We start from the raw sequence: 18,340 nt of genomic DNA on the forward strand, positions 1-18,340 counted from the left end.
ATATTGGAAGACTGCTATCATGTCACCCTAATCCTTCTTTTCATTAAACTAGACCAGGGGTCATCAAACTTGGCCCTTTTAGGACTTGTGGACTTCAACTCCCAGAATTCCTCAGCCAGCATAGCTGGCTGGGAGTTGAAGTCCACAAGTCCTAAAAGGGCCAAGTTTGATGACCCCTGAACTAGATAGATATATCCAATTCCTGAAATTAAAAGCAGGATCCGTTAGGGGGCAGGAGAGAGCTGGATTTGCAAGGCAGAGCAGAAAAACCACACTTTCCTCAATAGAGGTCATGGGACCTCCTCTCAGTCGGGTGTGGTGCTGCCTGCACCGCCAGAGCATCAACCTGCAGAATGGAGGAGCCTCCAGGGAAAAGATCTGAGCCTTGACCGCGAAAACTTCTTTTGGCGACCCAGCCTTCCTTGCATCTGGGGCTCCGATGCATCTGCCAATCCATCGGATTCAGAGATCCGTGATTGTCACTTTAAACTGGATTTACACTTGGGCTGCAGCCGAGCGAGCGAAATCCTCCAAGTGGAGCTGATGGTTCCCAACTTCTCAAAGCTCTCCACTTCAGCACCTTCCTGCAAGGATTGAAAGAGGAAGGAAGGAAGGAAGGAAGGAAGGAAGGAAGGAAGGAAGGAAGGAAGGAAGGAAGGAAGGAAGGAAGGAAGGAAGGAAGCCACTGGAACAGGAGGAGAGTTTTTTTTTTTCTGTCGGGGTGAGCCTCCCTTGAAATAACTGCCATCCTCCCTCAGGAAGACCGTGCTGGAAAGAGAGTGGATTATGGCTCTACAGAAGCAGATGGAAAGTTGACCTACTCTGCAGGGTTGGTTTTCTAAGGCAGCCCCAAGTGTCAAAAGGAGGAGAAAGGAAAGAAGGAAGCTACTTGCTGAGAAAGAAAAAAAAAGAATAGGTGAAGATCTGGAGAGGGAGTGGTGCCATCTTGATCTGCAAGGGCTTATCTTTACCCCGATGATTTTTTAAAAAATCCCTTTTTTTTAAAGGAAGCTGAGGGAATATTGAGGCTATGCCAGCACCTCCTGTGTGAAGCTGCTGATTAATCTGCGCCCACCGTATATTCTAGCAGAATAAGATTTGGGCATGATATTGTGATCCTCCTGAGATAATCCTAAAAATTGCTTCTGCAAAGCCCTCCCCACCCCGCCCCCTTCTCTCTTGCTCTTTTTTTTTTATTTCTCCATCTGCAATGTGATCAGAAGAGGAGGAGGAGAAGGAAGAGGAAGAGGGAAAAAAGAAAAAAAAGAAAGACAAGAAAGCACAAGCAGATCCATCTTCCCTGTTCCAGGATGCTCACTTCTAAACCTCTGGAGGGAGAATATTGGATTGAAGGATCCCGGAGAGAATCGGCTTTGCAAGATTTCTATCTCATGGGACCGGAGCTGGGCAGGTGAGGTTGGGCATTTAAATCTCTTTGTGGCCTTCTGATGCAGATTACTTTGTATGAGGCTTACAAAGTGGAAAAAAAGGAGGGTGATGGCAGCCCCAAACACATGATTCTTTAAAAGAACAGTGATTCTTTTCTGCTCAAGAAAAAGAAGAGAGGCATAGGATCTCTCTCTCTCTCTCCCTCTCTCCTTCTCTCTCTCTCTCTCTCTCTCTCTCTTCCACCTGCAGAGTTTGACTCTAAATTGTAGCATTTCCTGGAAAGGTATACAGTTAGTCCTTGACTTAGGACACAATTGTGCCCCAAATTTCTGTTGTTAAGTGAGACAATTATTAAGCGAATTTGCCCATTTTAAACCTTTCTTGCATTGTTGTTAAGTGAATCCCTGCCGTTGTTAAGTTAGTAACCCAGTTGTTAAGTGAAGCTGGCTTCCCCATTGACTTTGCTTGTCAGAAGGTCGCAAAAAGTGATCACGTGACCTAGGGACACTGCAGCCGTCATAAATAGGAGCCAGTTTGCCAAGCGTCCAAATTTTGATCTCATGACCATGGGGATGCTGCAACGGTCGTAAGTGTGAAAAGTGGTCATAAGTCACTTTTTTCGGTGCTGTTGTTAAATTTGAAGAGTCACTAAATGGTTGTAAGTCAAAGAACTACCTATACCAGGGGTAGTTGTGACTCGTGGACTTCAACTCTCAGAATTCCTGAGACAACTATGCTGAGAGGAGAGGTTTCCAAGCTGAGCCATGCTGGCTCAGGAATTCTGGGAGTTGAAGTCCATGAGTCATAAAAGAGCCAAGGTTGCCTACCCCTGACTATACTGCTAGCAATGGCAGGTGGAGTTGTGCTGAAGCAGCCCCCATGCAAAAGAAATACAAGTTGAAATATTTTTGAAATCTGTGCAGCTGTCTGGTTTTGTGTTTCTTTATTTTTATTCTGCTTGTTCCAAAATTCCCAGCTTCAGTTTTCTGTCTTTTGAACGGTCCTTGATAAACTCATGTGCTTCAGTCAGTGGAACCAATCTGGAATTTCAGGGAGGCAGAGTTCTATAAATGTTGGGGATGAATTAATGCTCATTAACTCTGAAAAATCATTACTTGATTATCTTCTTCAAGCAGGTAGAAGAATGGCGGGGAGGGGGGAAATGTCAAAAAATAAACATAGCAGTTTCGGCCTGAGCCCCACCTGTTCTTTTAGACACATCAATTCAGTTTCATTTAAATTCAGTTAAAAATAAGCTAAATTACAGGGACAATGATTACCTTCCGTGGATTTCAAATTCTTCCCTTTGGGCATCCCCTTAAAAGTCACAACAGCAGGGAAAGCTTTTGGATCCATCCCCATAGTTGGGGAAGAGAGCAGAGGGCCGTTGAAATTTCACATTAAATCCTCAATCTCAACCCCAGGCAGATAGATAAAACACTTAAGAGGATGATCTTCTTTGCTGTGTTCAAGTATTCAAAGAAAGTGGAGGGGTCACATTTAAAAATAAGTGGAACCTCAGTTGCAAACACCATCTTGACTTTTTTGACCATACCCTGCAGACAACCTTGGGCAGAATACAGATGTGAATGCAGTAAATCTCAGCCAGGACATCCCATCAAGAGTCTCTATCAGCGTTTTTCAACCTTAGCCAGTTTAAGATGTGGGGACTTCAACTCCCAGAATACCTCAGCCAGCATTGCTGGCTGGGTTATTCTGGGGGTTGAAGGCCACAGATCTTAAACTAGCTGAAGTTGAGAATCGCTGGTACAGACTCTTGATTGCTGGCTGGGGTTTTCTGGCAGTTGAAGTCCACACATCTCAAAATGGTTCTACAGTACTCCCATATGTAAAGTGCTTACTATCTTTATTTTGCAAAGGCATACTTGAACAAATTACCTCAAGTCCTGCATGCAAGGGGGACATCTCTTCAATGCAGGGGTGGGCAATTAATTTCCCCAACGGGGCCACGTGAGAAACTGGAATTGTAGTCGAGGGCCAAACCAATAGGGCTGTGAATGGGTGTGAACATGCATGCATGCACATACGTAAATTGAAAAAAAATAGAAATTGCTTTCAGTATAAAAGCAATTCACACAGGCTTGGACAGGAACAGCCAAAGGGACAGATATAGTAATAGTAGTAAAGTTGGAAGGGACCTTGGAGGTCATCTAGTCCAACCCCCTGCTCAGGCAGGAAACCCTACACCATCTCGGACAAATGGCTGTCCAGTCTCTTCTTAAAAACTTCCAGTGTTGGAGCATTTACTGCTTCTGGAGGCAGGCTGTTCCACTGATTAATTGTTCTCACTGTCAGGAAGTTTCTCCTTAGTTCTAGGTTGCTTCTCTCCTTGATTAGTTTCCACCCGTTGCTTCTTGTCCTGCCTTCAGGTGCTTTGGAAAATAGCTTGATTCCCTCTTCTTTATGGCAGCCCCTGAGATATTGGAATACTGCTATCATGTCCCCCCTTGTCCTTCTCTTCGTTAAACTAGACATACCCAAGTCTAGTAACCGTTCCTTATATGTTTTAGCCCAGGGACTGTAAAATGCCCACTTCTGCTTCAGTATATGACTTGGTATTTGAAATAATCAAATGGATCAAACCTTTACTTCTTCATGCATGTGGTTTTGCCTGGGTTTTACATTCTAACGCCCTACCCAAGCATCAGAGGCAGCCAATCCGTGAAATTATAATACTTGGAGCTGTTTGGATGACTTGAGCTGGCCCACGTACTCCCACAGCTGGGCATGGAGTTCGGTGTAGAAAAGTGAGTAGGTGTGACATGCAATTGCTATAAGATGCTGTGCGAAGAAAGAAGCCGATTTCCTGGGGCCGTTTAGTGTGGAAAAGACCCCGAGGCTGTATCAGTCTGCATGCTCAGTGCTCTTTGTGATATATTAGGAATTCTGGAAACTTGGGAAGGGGTAGAACAGCTGCTGATCCTGAAGGGTGCAGCATCAAAGGACATTAGAGAGGTTGGGGGGCAGTCCCATTGCTTTCCTGGCGCCATTCCTGACATCTCCTTCAACAAACAGTGGGTCTTAGAAGCCTCCCGAGTATTTCTTTGGGGAACAAACTTTGTTTGTCCCCTTGCCCCCAATACTCTTCTGCCTCAGTGCAGGTAGTCCTCGAGTTATGACCACAAAGGGACCAGAATTTCCATTGCTCAGCTAGGCAGTTGTTAAGGGAGGGAGCTGCATCTGATTTTATGACTTTTTCTGCCATGGTTGTTAAATGAATCATTGAGTTAAGTCAATCATCTGGTTGTTTAGGGCAGGGGTCCCCAAGCCCTGGTCTGTGGACCGGTCCCGGTCCACGGCATGCCAGCAACCGGTCCGCACAAACAAGCAAAGCCCCATCCGCAGGATGCAGGCAGCACACAAAACCACACACCCTCCGGTCCATGGAAAAACCTCTCTCCACGCAACCGGTCCCTGGTGCCCAAAAGGTTGAGGACCTCTCGTTTAGAGAATCTGGCTTCCCCCATTGACTTGACAGAAGTCGGCTGGGAAGATCGCAAAGGACAATCACATGACCCCAGGATGGTACAACTGTCATAAATACACACCAGTTGCCAAATTTTGATCATGTGGCCATGGGGATGCTGCAGCGGTCATGCAAGGATTAGTTGTAAGTCACTCTGTAAGCAGTATATAATGATGCTAATAGTTCATGTGATCTTGATACTATCTGCTGATGTAGCTTAGGACTGCATTGGCTTTTTTGGCAGCTGGCTCAGATTTAAGTGATTGTCCACTAGGATTCCTAGATCAGTTACTGCGGTTGAGCCAGGTGCCACCTATTCTATACCTGTGAACTCACATAGTACTTTTGCTTGGGAGACTGAGATGTGAGCAGCCAACCTGAGAGGCATTTGATAAAGTAGATCACAACCTACTACTTGACAAGATAGAAAAATGTGGGTTAGACAGCATCACCACCAGATGGATTTGTAATTGGCTGACCAACCACACTCAATATGTGATCCTCAATGGAACTGCATCTACATGGAGGAAGTGTCTAGTGGAGTGCCCCAGGGCTCTGTTCTGGGCCCAGTGCTCTTCAACATCTTCATCAACATCTTCATCAACGATTTGGATGAGGGGATAGATGGGGAACTCATCAAATTTGCAAATGATACCAAGCTGGCAGGAATAACCAACACTCCAGAAGACAGGCTTAGGATACAGGTGGATCTGGACAGACTTGAACATTGGGCTCTATCTAACAAAATGAAATTCAGTGGTGAAAAAAGTAAGGATCTACATTTAGGCAAGAAAAACCAAATGCACAGATATAGTAGGGGGTACCTTGCTCAATAGTAGTAACTGTGAAAGGGATCTTGGAGTCCTAATGGACAATCATTTAAAAATGAGCCAGCCGTGTGCTGCAGCTGCCAAAAAAGACAACACAGCTCTAGGCTGCATTAACAGAGGGATAGAATCAAGATCACGTGAAGTGTTGATACCACTTTATAATGGCTTTAAGGCCACACTTGGAATACTGCATCCAGTTTTGGTCGCCATGATGTGAAAAAGAAGTTTAGAAAGAATGTAAAGTAGAGCAACAAAGATGATTAGGGGATTGGAGGCTAAAATATATGAAGAACACTTGCAGGAATTGGGTATGTCTAGTTTAATGAAGAGAAGGACAAGGGGGGACATGATAGCCGTGTTCCAATATCTTGGGCTGCCACAGAGAAAAGGGAGTCAAGCTATTCTCCAAAGCACCTGAAGGCAGGACAAGAAGCAATGGATGGAAACTAGCCAAGGAGGGAAGCAACCTAGAACTAAAGAGAAAATTTCTAGCGGTGAGATCAAGCAACTAATGTAATACCTTTCCTTCAGAAGTTGTGAGTGCTCCATCACTGGAGGCTTCCAAAAAGAGACTGGAAAACCATTTGTCTGAAATGGTATCAGTGATGGCGAACCTTTTAGAGACTGAGTGCCCAAACTTCAACCCAAAACCCACTTATGCATCATCGGGTGCCGGGTGGATGTGGCCCATTGGGTGGGTGTGGCCCATTGGATGGGCATGGCTGCAGTGGTAACAGCAGACTGGGTGGGACTAAAAAGTTCAATCAATCAATTCCAACTTTGCAAGATCTTTTTTTTCTCCGCGAGAAGTTGAAATTGATTGATTGAACCTTTTTTTTTGTGTACACGGCGGCGGAGGCCTAAAGCGAAAAGGTTTTATAAAACCCAGCTGAAGGCCTAGGACTGGGGTGACGGCGCACGTGCCCACAGAGAGGGCTCTGAGTGCCGCCTCTGGCACCCGTGCCATAGGTTCTCCACCACTGGTATAGGGTCTCCTGCTTGAGCAGGGCGTTGGACTAACAGGTCCCTTCCAACTCTGTTATTATTCTATGTTCTATGTCTATGATGTTTCTTTCCATCAAAGGATTATCGTGAGTTAAACCTCAGGTCAATTTGTGGACCCATCTTGTCCCTTAGATTAACAAAATATTCTTGGTGGTGGCATCTGTCTTTCTGTTTTGGGCCAACTCTCCTGCCTGCCTCTTACTAAGCCATGAAAACCAGTGTTGTTTTCTTATTTAATACCTTTCCCATGGCTTCATTTATCTCAGTGGTGGCGAACCTATGGCACGCGTGCCAGAGGCGGCACTCAGAGTCCTCTCTGTGGGCACGCATGCCGTTGCCCAACCCTGCCTCCCCTCACAGCCCCCTCCTCACCAGTAGCCTCCCGGAGGAGAGTTGCCCCTGGGCGCGGCCCATGCAGAGCAGCGTAGCCAAGGACATGGCAGCCGGGTAGCGGGGACAAGACTCCGCCCTCGCGCTTTGTCATGCGCTGATGATGTTGCAGGGGATGGGTGGAGAGTGTGGCCACCATGGCGTTGCTGGGCCGCCTGGGCAATCTGTGGCGGGCCTTGGAGGCGGTGGGTGGCCCTTCAGGCAGGCGGGTGGCGGCCAGGGCTGGGGCGGGGTGGGTTTTGGGCACTCAGTCTCTAAAAGGTTCGCCATCACTGATCTATCTAATCCAACGAAAGAGATCCATGATCTTTGCCTTCAGCAGGGCTGATTTTGCAGACGTTTTCTAGCCGTCTTACATCAAAGAAAAATGAAATCAAATCTAGGACATGGCTTCCATAAATGGATCCCGCATGTGTTACATCAACAAAGCATCTGGCAAGATGGGGTGTGCAGTAAATTTCATAGGGGGTGGTAATCTAATTTTGCATTCCCCTCTGATCCAGATAGGGCTGCCTTTAATGAAGTTTGGAGGATGCAAAGTTAAAAAAGCACAACTATTCTTAGCAGGCAAAAACAGAACATATGTAGTGTGGACGCTGCTGTTCCATAATGCTGCTATTTTAGTCTTCCTGTGGGGGGGGGGGTGTTCTTTAAAGGTGCTGCCAAAAAACTGTTCTCACATTAAAGTGGCCAATTTTCCCCCAATCTGGTTTCAGTGCTTTTAACACTGGAAAGCAAAAAGAATAAAAAACAAGGTCCCCAGAATCTGCAGATAGAGTGAAAGATGAAGTGAAAAAGTGAGATTAGAATTCCCAGAATTCCCCAGCCAGGATGGCCATCTTCTTTGGCCAGTGCAGCTAGTAATTCTGGGAGTTGTAGTCTTGACACACTGTAGAACGGGGGTGTCAAACTGGTGGCCCGCGAGCCAGATGTGTCACGCACAGAACCTTTTCTTTTTGCACACGGCAACGGAGGACTAAAACAAAAAGGTTTTATAAAACCCAGCTAAAGGCCTAGGACTGGGGCGGCAGCGCGCGTGCCCACAGAGAGGGCTCTGAGTGCCGCCTCTGGCACCCGTGCCATAGGTTCGCCACCACTGCTATAGGGCAAGGGCAGCTGTCGTAACTTAGGAACTGGGTCCTAAGTACTCTCAGGAAAGTCTGTTGTAGCTGTGCGGTTGCTAAGTCTTGTCATAAGTCAAAGTCCACCTGTATGGATCCAGTGAGATGGCTGTGTTGAAGGTGAGATTCTGAATACTCTCTCCTGTGAGTTCTTTGTTTGCTTCTTTGTCTTCTATTTGTAGTTTTTAATTGTTTTAATGGCTTTGTTCCCGTTGTTTTGATTGTTTTTGGTTTCTGTTGTTTTAAGTGTGTGCACTGCCCAGAGGCACATCTGTGAGATAAGCAGCTATATAAAATCCATGATGAAGATTTGAGATTCTTTACAGATTTGATTTATACCCTGCTTTCAATCCCAGTTAGTGACAGCAAGCAGCCGGTTGTTGCTAATCTCAGAAAGCAGAGCTGAGTCAGATCTGATCAAGTTGTTTGGGAACCCAGCAGAATAAAGCTGTAAGATTCAGGTTGAGCAAATATCTCCTTTCCATGCAAGGACCAAGTGCCTTTTACCTGTTGCCAGGAAAACGCAGGTTTATCTCCGCTAAATTACCAAATGCCTCCCTTGAATTGAGGGACACTTTTGAACAGAGTAAAAATACACATAAGTATATTCATGCAACAGACATTCTGTGTGAAGTGAGGGATGCGTGGAAGGGCTCCTTCTGAAATTTGGAATTCTTTTTTTTTTAAATATGTTTTATTAATTTTTTAACATAATCACCTTAATATTCAGTAGACAGTGCGTTGTCTGGGTTTACATTTAGCAAACATTCACTAACAATTAAATTCTATAATCCATAATCCATGTGATCACTTTACATGATTTCCTCTTTTACCCATAGTGTTCTCTTTTACCAACCTTAAGTTAATACAATTCTTATTGTTTTAATAAAAGATAATCAAGTATAAAAATTTTTAATATATATTAGTATATTTGAAATTTGGAATTCTAATTTTCCTGAGCTTATTTCTGAAGCAGAAGAGATGAGTTGTAATTTCAATGACCATAGCAATAGCAATAGCACTTAGGCTTATATTTGTACTTGTGTAACTGTCTGGTTTGGCACAGCAACCAAGCAGGATAGGCACAGACTTCAACGGATAATGAAAACTGCAGAAAAAACAGTTGCGACCAGTCTGCCTTCCATTGAGAATATGTATATTACAGGGGTCAGAAGGAGGGCTGAGAAAATATCTACACACCCCTCACATCCTGTTCACCAGGATGTAAAAAAGATGTTGAGACTCTAGAAAGAGTACAGAGAAGAGCAACAAAGATGATTAGGGGACTGGAGGCTAAAGCATATAAGGAAAGGCTGCTGGAATTGGGTATGTCTAGTTTAATGAAGAGAAGGATGAGGGGGGACGTGATAGCAGTCTTCCAGTATCTCAGGGGCTGCCCCAAAGAAGAGGGAATCAAGCTATTCTCCAAAGCGCCTGAAGGCAGGACAAGAAGCAACAGAGGGAAACTAACCAAAGAGAGAAGCAACCTAGAACTAAGGAGAAATTTCCTGACAGTTAGAACAATTAACCAGTGGAACAACCTGCCTCCAGAAATGGTGAATGCTCCAACACTGGAAGTTTTTAAGAAGAGACTGGACAGCCATTTGTCTGAACTGGTATAGGGTTTCCTGCCTGAGCAGGGGGTTGAACTAGATGACCTCCAAGGTCCCTTCCAACTTTATTATTATTATAAACTGTTTCAACTCTTCCCCTCGAGATGCCACTACAGGGCATTGCTTGCCAAAACAACTAGACACAGGGACAATTTTTTCCCCTTGTGTCATCACTCTTGCCGAACACCTAATTCTCACAGTACTGTCCTATGTCTTAAGTATATTTACCCAAGTGGTATGGCTGTAGTATTATTATTACTATCCTTCTCATCTTCTCTACTACTTCCTCTTATTGATATCATTATTATGATTATTATTGCTCTGTTTTGCATGTACACAGATCTTCTGCATCGGAGACAAATGCTTTGTGTGTCTGATCACACTTGGCCAGATGAAGCACAAGGTAGTCCTCGACTTACAGCCACAACTGAGCCCAAAATTTCTGTTGCTAAGTGAAATATTTGTTAAGTGAATTTTGCCCCATTTTACGACCTTTCTTACCACAGTTGTTAAGGGAATCGCTGCAACAGTTAAGTTAGTAACGTGGTTGTAAAGTGAATCTAGCTTCCCCATTGACTTTGCATGTCAAAAGGTCGCAGAGGCGGATCACGTGACCCTGGGACACTGCAACCGTCATAGCCATGAGTCAGTTGCCAAGCATCTGAAATTTGATCATGTAACCATGGGGATGCTGCAGTGGTCGTAAGTGTGAAAAATCATAAGTCACTTTTTCAGTGCCGTTGTAACTTTGAACAATTACTAAATGAACCATTGTAAATCGAGGACTATCTGTATTCTATTCTATACTGCTTCATAGTGCTTTACAGCACTCTCTAAGAAAGAGGTCACCAACCTTTGTCGGTTGGCGGGTCAGAGGAAAGGGAGGGGGAAGCATTCTACATGCATGCATGTGCGCGTGTGCACACGAGCTCGTGAGCACGGACGTGCAGCAAATGGGGTGGGGCTAGCGCCCACGTGATACTCACTAGCCCTGCCCCGTTCTTGCGTGGCGTGTTTTTCTGCACCCCACGGTGCGGTGGTGGCCATTTTTGCACCTTGCAGCCCGGTGGCAGCCCGTTTTTGTGCCCTGTGGCACGGTGGTGCCTGTTTTTGCACCCTGCAGCGCAGTGGTAGCCCATTTCCATGCCTCACGGTGCAGCGACAGCCCATTTTTGTGCCCTGTGGTGCGGCAGCGGCCCGTTTTTGCGCCCTGTGGCCGTGGCGCTAGCACAAGTGAGATGGTGTCCTAAAATATGATGCTGTTATCTGATTTGCTTAACGGCCATCACAACTTACAAGGGTCATTATGGTCGTAAATTGAGGACTATTGATATGAGCAGTGTGTCTCCATTCAATCTCAAATGGGAGATTTTGCAGAAGGCAATATTTTTTGTACTTTTCAGGAGCAATATGTTTCTTTCATAGTTAGGAACAACTGTATATATTAAATATACGCTGTGCAGAGGGGTAATAATGTGGTTATTTTTTTTTAAACTAACCACATTACACCAAGAACTAATCAAACTGCCTCATTTTCTACTGAAATGGAGTAGAGAAGAATACAGGTAATCCATTCATTTAGTGACCGTTAGAAGTTAACAACGGCACTAAAAAAAGTGACTTAAGGCTTTTTTCACACTTGAGAGAGTTGCAGCATTCCCTGTGGTCACGTGATCAAAATTCAGCCACTTGGCAGCCAGCTCATACTTATGACGGTTGCAGCGTCCCAGGATCTTGCAACCACCTTTTTTCAAGCTCCTGACAAACAAAATCAATGGGGAAGCCAAAGTCATTAACAAACATGTTAGTAACTTAACAACTGCCGTGATTCACTTAACAACTATGGCAAGAAAGGTCGTAAAATGGGGCAAAACTCCCTTAACAGCAACAGAAATTTGGGGCTCAGTTGTGGTCGTAAATCGAGGACTCCCTATATGGAAATTTTTAAAACTAATCAAATTGCACCATTTTCTATTGAAATGGAGTACAGAAACAATGCATTACACGGGGCAGAAATGAATTGTGACTGCTTCATGTAGTGTATCCTGTTGGGACACGCATTAAAGGAAACTTTGCTCCACGAATATAAAAGATATTTTGGAGCCTCTGAGAGTTTTTTTCCATCAGGTCATCCTAGATATCCCATCTGGGATATCATGTCTATGTAGATATAAATTTACCAGGTTTATTTCTCTGGGAACCGCTGTACTTGACAGAGGTCATGGCCCTCTAGTAGTGCCTTTGGTCTTAAAAGCTGCCTAACCGTTTAAAGCTTTGGAGCGTTTCAATTTTAATTAGAAGAGCTTTAACAAAGGAAGCCAGAAGGGAAAAAATCCTTCAGTGGGGAAAGAGGAGGGGGATTTCATTCTGTACTGCAGGATTTTTGAATCTAGCAAACACCACTTAGGTATACAATTAATGTGGCTTCTGTGCCCTGAAGCTGTGAAGCGGTTTGGATTTCATCTCAGAAAAGTGCTTTAAAATGCCCAAATTTGACGCGGCTTCTGCATAAAACCCAAAGTAATTGGTTTTCCTGGCAAACCCTCAGAGTCTCCTTAGCAAGATTTATTAAGAAGAAATAGGGTTCTGAGAATTCCAGTGAGAGAGCTGTTTCCCGTCAACAAGCAATATACCCCAAAGTCCTTGACTTACTAGCGTTTGTTTAGTGACTGTTCGAAGCTACGTCACTGAAAAAAGTGATTTATGACTGCTTTTCAGCATTCCCACGGTGACAGCTGTAGCGATTCAATTAACAACGGTGGAAAGAAAGGTTGTAAAATGGGGCAAAGCTCACAACTGTCTTGCTTAGCAGTCAAAATTTTGGGCTCAGATGGGCTTTTAAGTCGAGGATCACCTGTATCAAAAAGTATATTAGGGCATGTAAAAAAAACAACAACAGGTGACATTTTGATTTCACTGTAATGGTGGCCATCTTGCCTTTTTGGACCCTATCTTGTCAACATCTCCCTGCAACAGGAGATTAGAAAGGGATTAGTGACCATTTCTCTTACCTCCCCTTCTGCTTTGTGAAAGGAAGGGACACTCCCAAGTTTTGCGCAGAGTAAAAGGACGGGGAAAAATGCTTTCAGACTTGAAAGGTTAATGTTAGCCCTTTGAGATATTCACGACAGTGAATACTATACTAACTCTATCTTCATTCAAAGGTTATTATCAACGCTGCTAACATTGGATGTTTTGCTTTGACAACAGTTGGAGATGCAACCATGTTTTACTTTTAGAGTTAGAGTTAGATGATGCTGCAGGGAGGAATGTGCATGAGAGTTTAGCTAGATATAACAATACTGGACCTAGTGTGTGAACCAAGGTTATTGAAATAAGAGATGATAAAAATTGGCGGGCTGGAGAACTGGAGGGAAAGCCTTCATTTCAAACTAATTGGAGAATGTGATTTATGATTGTTAATTGGAGGAGGGAATTGTGCTTTGATACTATGTGCTCAGGGGAGGGAAATTCAATTTTTGGCTTTGACTGTGTTAGTGCCGATGCTATGCTTCTTAAATAAAGATTCTTTAAGGTAAACAATGCCTCAAAGTTCTTTGAAGAATTTCATCTGACCATGACAGTTATATTAACACACGGGTCCCCAACCTGTGGGCCGTGGCCCACTACCGGTCCCCGGCCTATTCCCAACCGGGTCGTATGAGTGCCCGGCTGGTGCGCACGCACACATACACAGCCCCACTCGAGTGAGCATCACAGGCGCTCAGGGCCTCACTCGCATGAGCATCATAGGCACTCACAGCCACACTTGTGAGCACCCGCAGTCCCACTTGTGTGAGCATTGTGAGCACTCACGGCCTTACTCGTGGGAGCACGCGCAGCCCCACTCGGAGCATTGTGAGCGCTCACGGCCTTACTCATGCGAGCAACAGGTACTTGTGTGTGCATGCACACACCTGCCCCTCCCACAAAATCATCCCCTCTTTCCCCCCCCTTCCCCCCCTTCTGGCCTGCCAACCCAGAAAGGTTGGGGAACTCTGTATTAACAGAATTTTTCAAGTTTGTAAGTATTCCTTCCTTCCTTCCTTCCTTCCTTCCTTCCTTCCTTCCTTCCTTCCTTCCTTCCTTCCTTTCCTTTCCTTTTATTCTAGGGAAAATAAGGAGAATCCATTCAGAGAACTTCCCACACCCTTCCTTCTGTGGGCTGAGATACAGGTAGTCCTCGACGTACAACCACAATTGAGCCCAACATTTATATTGCTATGCAAGACAGCTATTAAGTGAATTTTGTCCCATTTTACATCCTTCTTTGCTACAGTTGTTAAGATAATAATAATGATGATGAAGAAGAAGAAGAAGAAGAAGAAGAAGAAGAAGAAGAAGAAGAAGAAGAAGAAGAAGAAGAAGAAGAAGAAGAAGAAGAAGAAGAAGAAGAAGAAGAAGAGGAGGAGGAGGAAGAAGTTGTAGTAGTAGTTGGAAAGGACCTTGGAGGTCTTCTAGTCCAACCCCTTGCTCAAGCAGGAGACTCTATATCATTCCGGACAAATGGCTGTCCGGTCTTAAAAACCTCCAGTGATTGAGCACCCACAACTTCTGGAGTCAAGTCGTTCCACTGGTTAATTGTTCTAACTGTCAGGAAGTTCCTCCTTAATTCCAGGTTGCTTCTCTCTTTGGTTAGTTTCCATCAGTTGCTTCTCGTTCTGCCTTCAGGTGTTTTGGAGAATAGCTTGACTCCCACTTCTTTGGGGCAGCCCCTGAGATATTGGAACACTGCTATCATATCACCAATATTCCTTTTCATTAAACTAGACATACCCAATTCCTGCAAACATTCTTCATATATTTTAGCCTCCAGTCCCTAATCTTTTTTTCTCTCTTTTCTGCACCCTTTCCAGAGTCTTTGAAGGGCTCCCTTTCCTTGGTGTCCTATGGTCATGCTGATTTTGCTTAAGGGTTGATTCAGGGCTGAGGGAGAAACCTTTTCTTCTGATTGAAGAATGGTTAGAAGATCCAACGTAGCAGCAGGAAGGACCCAGAAAAAGACAAGTCAAAAACAGATTATCTCCAGACAGAGATTGTGTGCACCAAATCCAGATATTGAAAATGCACAGTTATGATGGATCTATGATTTCCTTTATTTGGGGGGGGGTTATAGATTAATATTAATCAGTCATAATATTTTTTGTGTGTCCATGTGCGTGTGATTCCAGTCTCAGTTTTGGGGACAATACTTCTGATCCTTGTCTGTTTTAGGGGGGCCACCTCTGTGGTTTACAGCTGCGAAGAGAAAGGATCTCAGGTCCAGTATGCTGCCAAAATATTGAAGAAAACGGTAAGTGTAAATCTGTTCCTTCCATCACACTTTTTTTTTTACTAACTTTGTATCCTGCCTTAATTTGTACTAAGATAAGACAGCGTAAAGGGGGCTCTTATTTTCCCACAATCACTTCCATATGAGGTGGATTGGGCTGAGAGGCTGTGGCTGACCCAACATCCCCCAGCCACTTTCATGCCAAAGGCGGACTAGAACTCACTGTTTTCTGATGATTGGCCTAAAGTCAGCCAGCTGGCTTTTATGCCTGAAATGAAACTAGAATTCACAGCTCCTGGTGATTGGCCCAAAATCACCCAGCAGCTTTTAAGCCTAAATCGCTTTCATGCCTGAGATGAAACTAGAATTCACAGCTCCTGGTGATTGGCCCAAAGTCACCCAGCAGCTTTTATGCCTAAATCAGGATTAGAACTCCAAGTCTCCTGGTGATTGTCCCAAGTCACCTAGCTGGCTTTCATCCTTAAAGTGGAACTAGAACTCACTGTTTCCTGATGATTGGCCCAAAGTCAGCCAGCTGGCTTTCATGCCTGAGATGAAACTAGAATTCACAGCTCCTGGTGACTGGCTCAAGTCACTTAGCCGGCTTTCACACCTAAGGTGGAACTAGAACTCACTGTTTCCTAATGATTGGCCCAAAGTCAGCCAGCTAGCTTTCATGCCTAAGACAGGACTAGAATTCCCAGTCTCCTGACCACTAGGCCAAACTGACTCTCTCATGTTTTTCTATGTCCCTTACAAAATAGCCTAGTGGAGAATATGGATACAGAGGAACGTGGATGATTTTCTGCAGTGAGGGACAACCGGCCTCCCAAGAAATTGGTATACCATTGTAAAAACAGTGGCAACTCTTCCAGATTAACTTTAGAGCAGTTTACTCTGCATGGCAATACAGGTAGTCTTTAACTTATGACCACAGTTGGGATCAGAAATCCATTTGTAAGTCATTGCAGTCATACGTTCATTTTTTTGTCATTTTTCACTGTGGTCGTTAAATGAACCAATATTTACTGAAAAAGGAGAGTATTTGTAGCTCGGGATTGAAATGAGGGGTCCTTGGTCCATTTTTTGCCAGAAACCAACGAGGAAGTCACAAATTGTGATCTGGGGGACATTGCAACTGGGTCACAAAGGCAAGCCAGTTGCCAAGTGCCCCAAATGTGCTCTCGTTATTGCAGAGGGGTGTGTGACATTTTAAAACGGCCAGAAATGCTTTGCAAACCGTAAAGCCCCTGTTCCGAGGCCATCATAACTCTGAATAGTCGTAAAATAGCCGGTCACAAATTAAGGACTACCTGTAACTCTTCAGCCAGGTAGAAAGGGTCAAAAAAGCACCACCCTTTTTGTGTGGCCCAGAACAGGCAAGACAGTGGATGTGATACCATAATCCAAGCCCCTTTTATGGCTAGGCTTGGATTGCAATGCTGCATCCGCCATCTTGTCTGTCATGATTCCACATTCATGGGACCCTGATGGCTCCCCCAATATTTTCCAATAAAAGGTTCTACTCCTCTGTCTGGCTGCCTGAATCATTTTTAAAGCAGAGATACTAGTTCAGTGTTTCTCAGCCTTGGCAATGTTCAAATGTGTGGACTTCAACTCCCAGAATTTCCCAGGCAGTTGGCTGGAGAATTCTGGGAGTTGAAGTCTTCACATCTGTCAAAGTTGAGAAACACTGTACTAAAGACTGAATTTCTATGACTGTATTCTCATGGATAAACCTATCAGCAGATAAACTGAGCTACCAAATCACAATCAAAATCACAAGGAAATTTAATTTTCATTTAACTTAAATTCTCTGACAGCAGCAGAACTGTTCATTTCTCCATTCTACTAATAACTTTTTGCTTGAAAATTGCATCATACGCAAACTGTTAAACATTTCCAAACAGGGCAATTACCTATCTCTCAGAAATGTGTTCAGCAAGAGACAGGAAACCGTACACATTTACATCATCCTTTAAAGCCTATGATTAAAAAATAAATCTGAGTCCTAGTCCATGGATAAGTCAAAGTGAATTTTTAAGGTGCATTTTAGAACCAAAAATTCTTGGCTTATATGCAAATACACACACACACACATATATATAATTTATTTTGTTGTGCATTCATATCATTGTATACTGTAAAGCACCTAGAATGTTGCAACAGAATAAATAAGTTGAACCACCCAAACAGTAGTACAGGTAGTTCTTGACTTACAACAGTTCATTTAGTGACCAAAATTATACAGTACTGGAAAAAATGACTTATCACCACTTTTCCTATTTATAACAGTTCCAGTGTCCCAGGGTCATGTGATCACCTTTTGCAACCTTCTAACCAGCAAAGTCAATGGGAAAGCCAGATTCACTTAAAAAACTGTTACTAAGTTCACAACTGTGGCAAGAAAGTCGTAAAATGGGGCAAAACTCACTTAACAAATGCTTCACTTAGCAACAAAAATTTTGGGCTCAATTGTGCTTGTAAATTGAGGACTATCTGTAATAATACACCTGCTCTTCAGAAGTCTATCTCAGTAAGATGGTTTTGACAGTCTTGTAGTAATCTTCAATGGCAGCCCCACAAAGAGTGCATTGGAGTAGTCAAGACACGTCTAGATCAAAGCAGGAGCCATGATTGCTAGAGCTTCTAGATCCAGGAAGGGTCAGTCAGGATGCATCAATGCCCTCTACCCAGTGGTGGGATTCAGCCGGTTCACACCAGTTCGGTAGAACCGGTAGTTAAATTTTGTTGAGTTCGGAGAACCGGCTGAACGCACGCTGCTTCCGGAAGTCCGTTCTAGGCCTGAGGGGCCTGGAGGAGGCCTCCCAGGCCTAGAACAACCCACAAGAAGTGCGTGGGTGTCACTTCCAGAAGTCCATTCTAGGCCTTGGAGGCCCAGGCCTGCATCCATGCAGAGAACCGGTTATTCAGGTATTTGAATCACACCACTGGCTCTACCTGCTAATCTAGCAAAAGCTGTGAATCCAGGAGACCTCCCTCCCAAGACATAGAACTGCTCCTTTAGGGACTACAGATAGTCCCTGACTTATGACCACAATTAGGACCATGATTTCCATTGCTAACAAAGTGATTGTTAAGTGAGTCATGCTGATTTTATGACCTTTTTGCCACTGTTCTTAAGCAAATTGCTGTAGTTAAGTGAATCACACGGTCATTAAGCAAATCTGGCTTCCCCATTTGACTTTGGTTGTTGGAAGCAGCTGGGAAGA

The 18,340-nt window shown here is 44.2% G+C and overlaps 1 protein-coding gene across 1 annotated transcript in view; it reads left to right on the forward strand.

The window, feature by feature from the left end:
• The first annotated feature begins 299 nt into the window (after positions 1–299).
• LOC120297091 (calcium/calmodulin-dependent protein kinase type IV-like) overlaps positions 300–18,340 on the forward strand; it is a 49,583-nt gene continuing 31,542 nt past the window's right edge. Inside the window, exons 1-2 of the mRNA XM_039319333.1 lie at positions 300–1,411; positions 15,050–15,128. Coding sequence (XP_039175267.1) covers positions 1,311–1,411; positions 15,050–15,128 — 180 coding nt within the window. The 5' untranslated portion in view covers positions 300–1,310. The remainder of the gene's footprint in view (positions 1,412–15,049; positions 15,129–18,340) is intronic.

This window comes from Crotalus tigris, unplaced genomic scaffold, assembly GCF_016545835.1.
Source record: "Crotalus tigris isolate CLP2741 ecotype Arizona unplaced genomic scaffold, ASM1654583v1 scf7180000022970.308977840:1548163, whole genome shotgun sequence".
Lineage (NCBI taxonomy): Eukaryota > Metazoa > Chordata > Lepidosauria > Squamata > Viperidae > Crotalus > Crotalus tigris.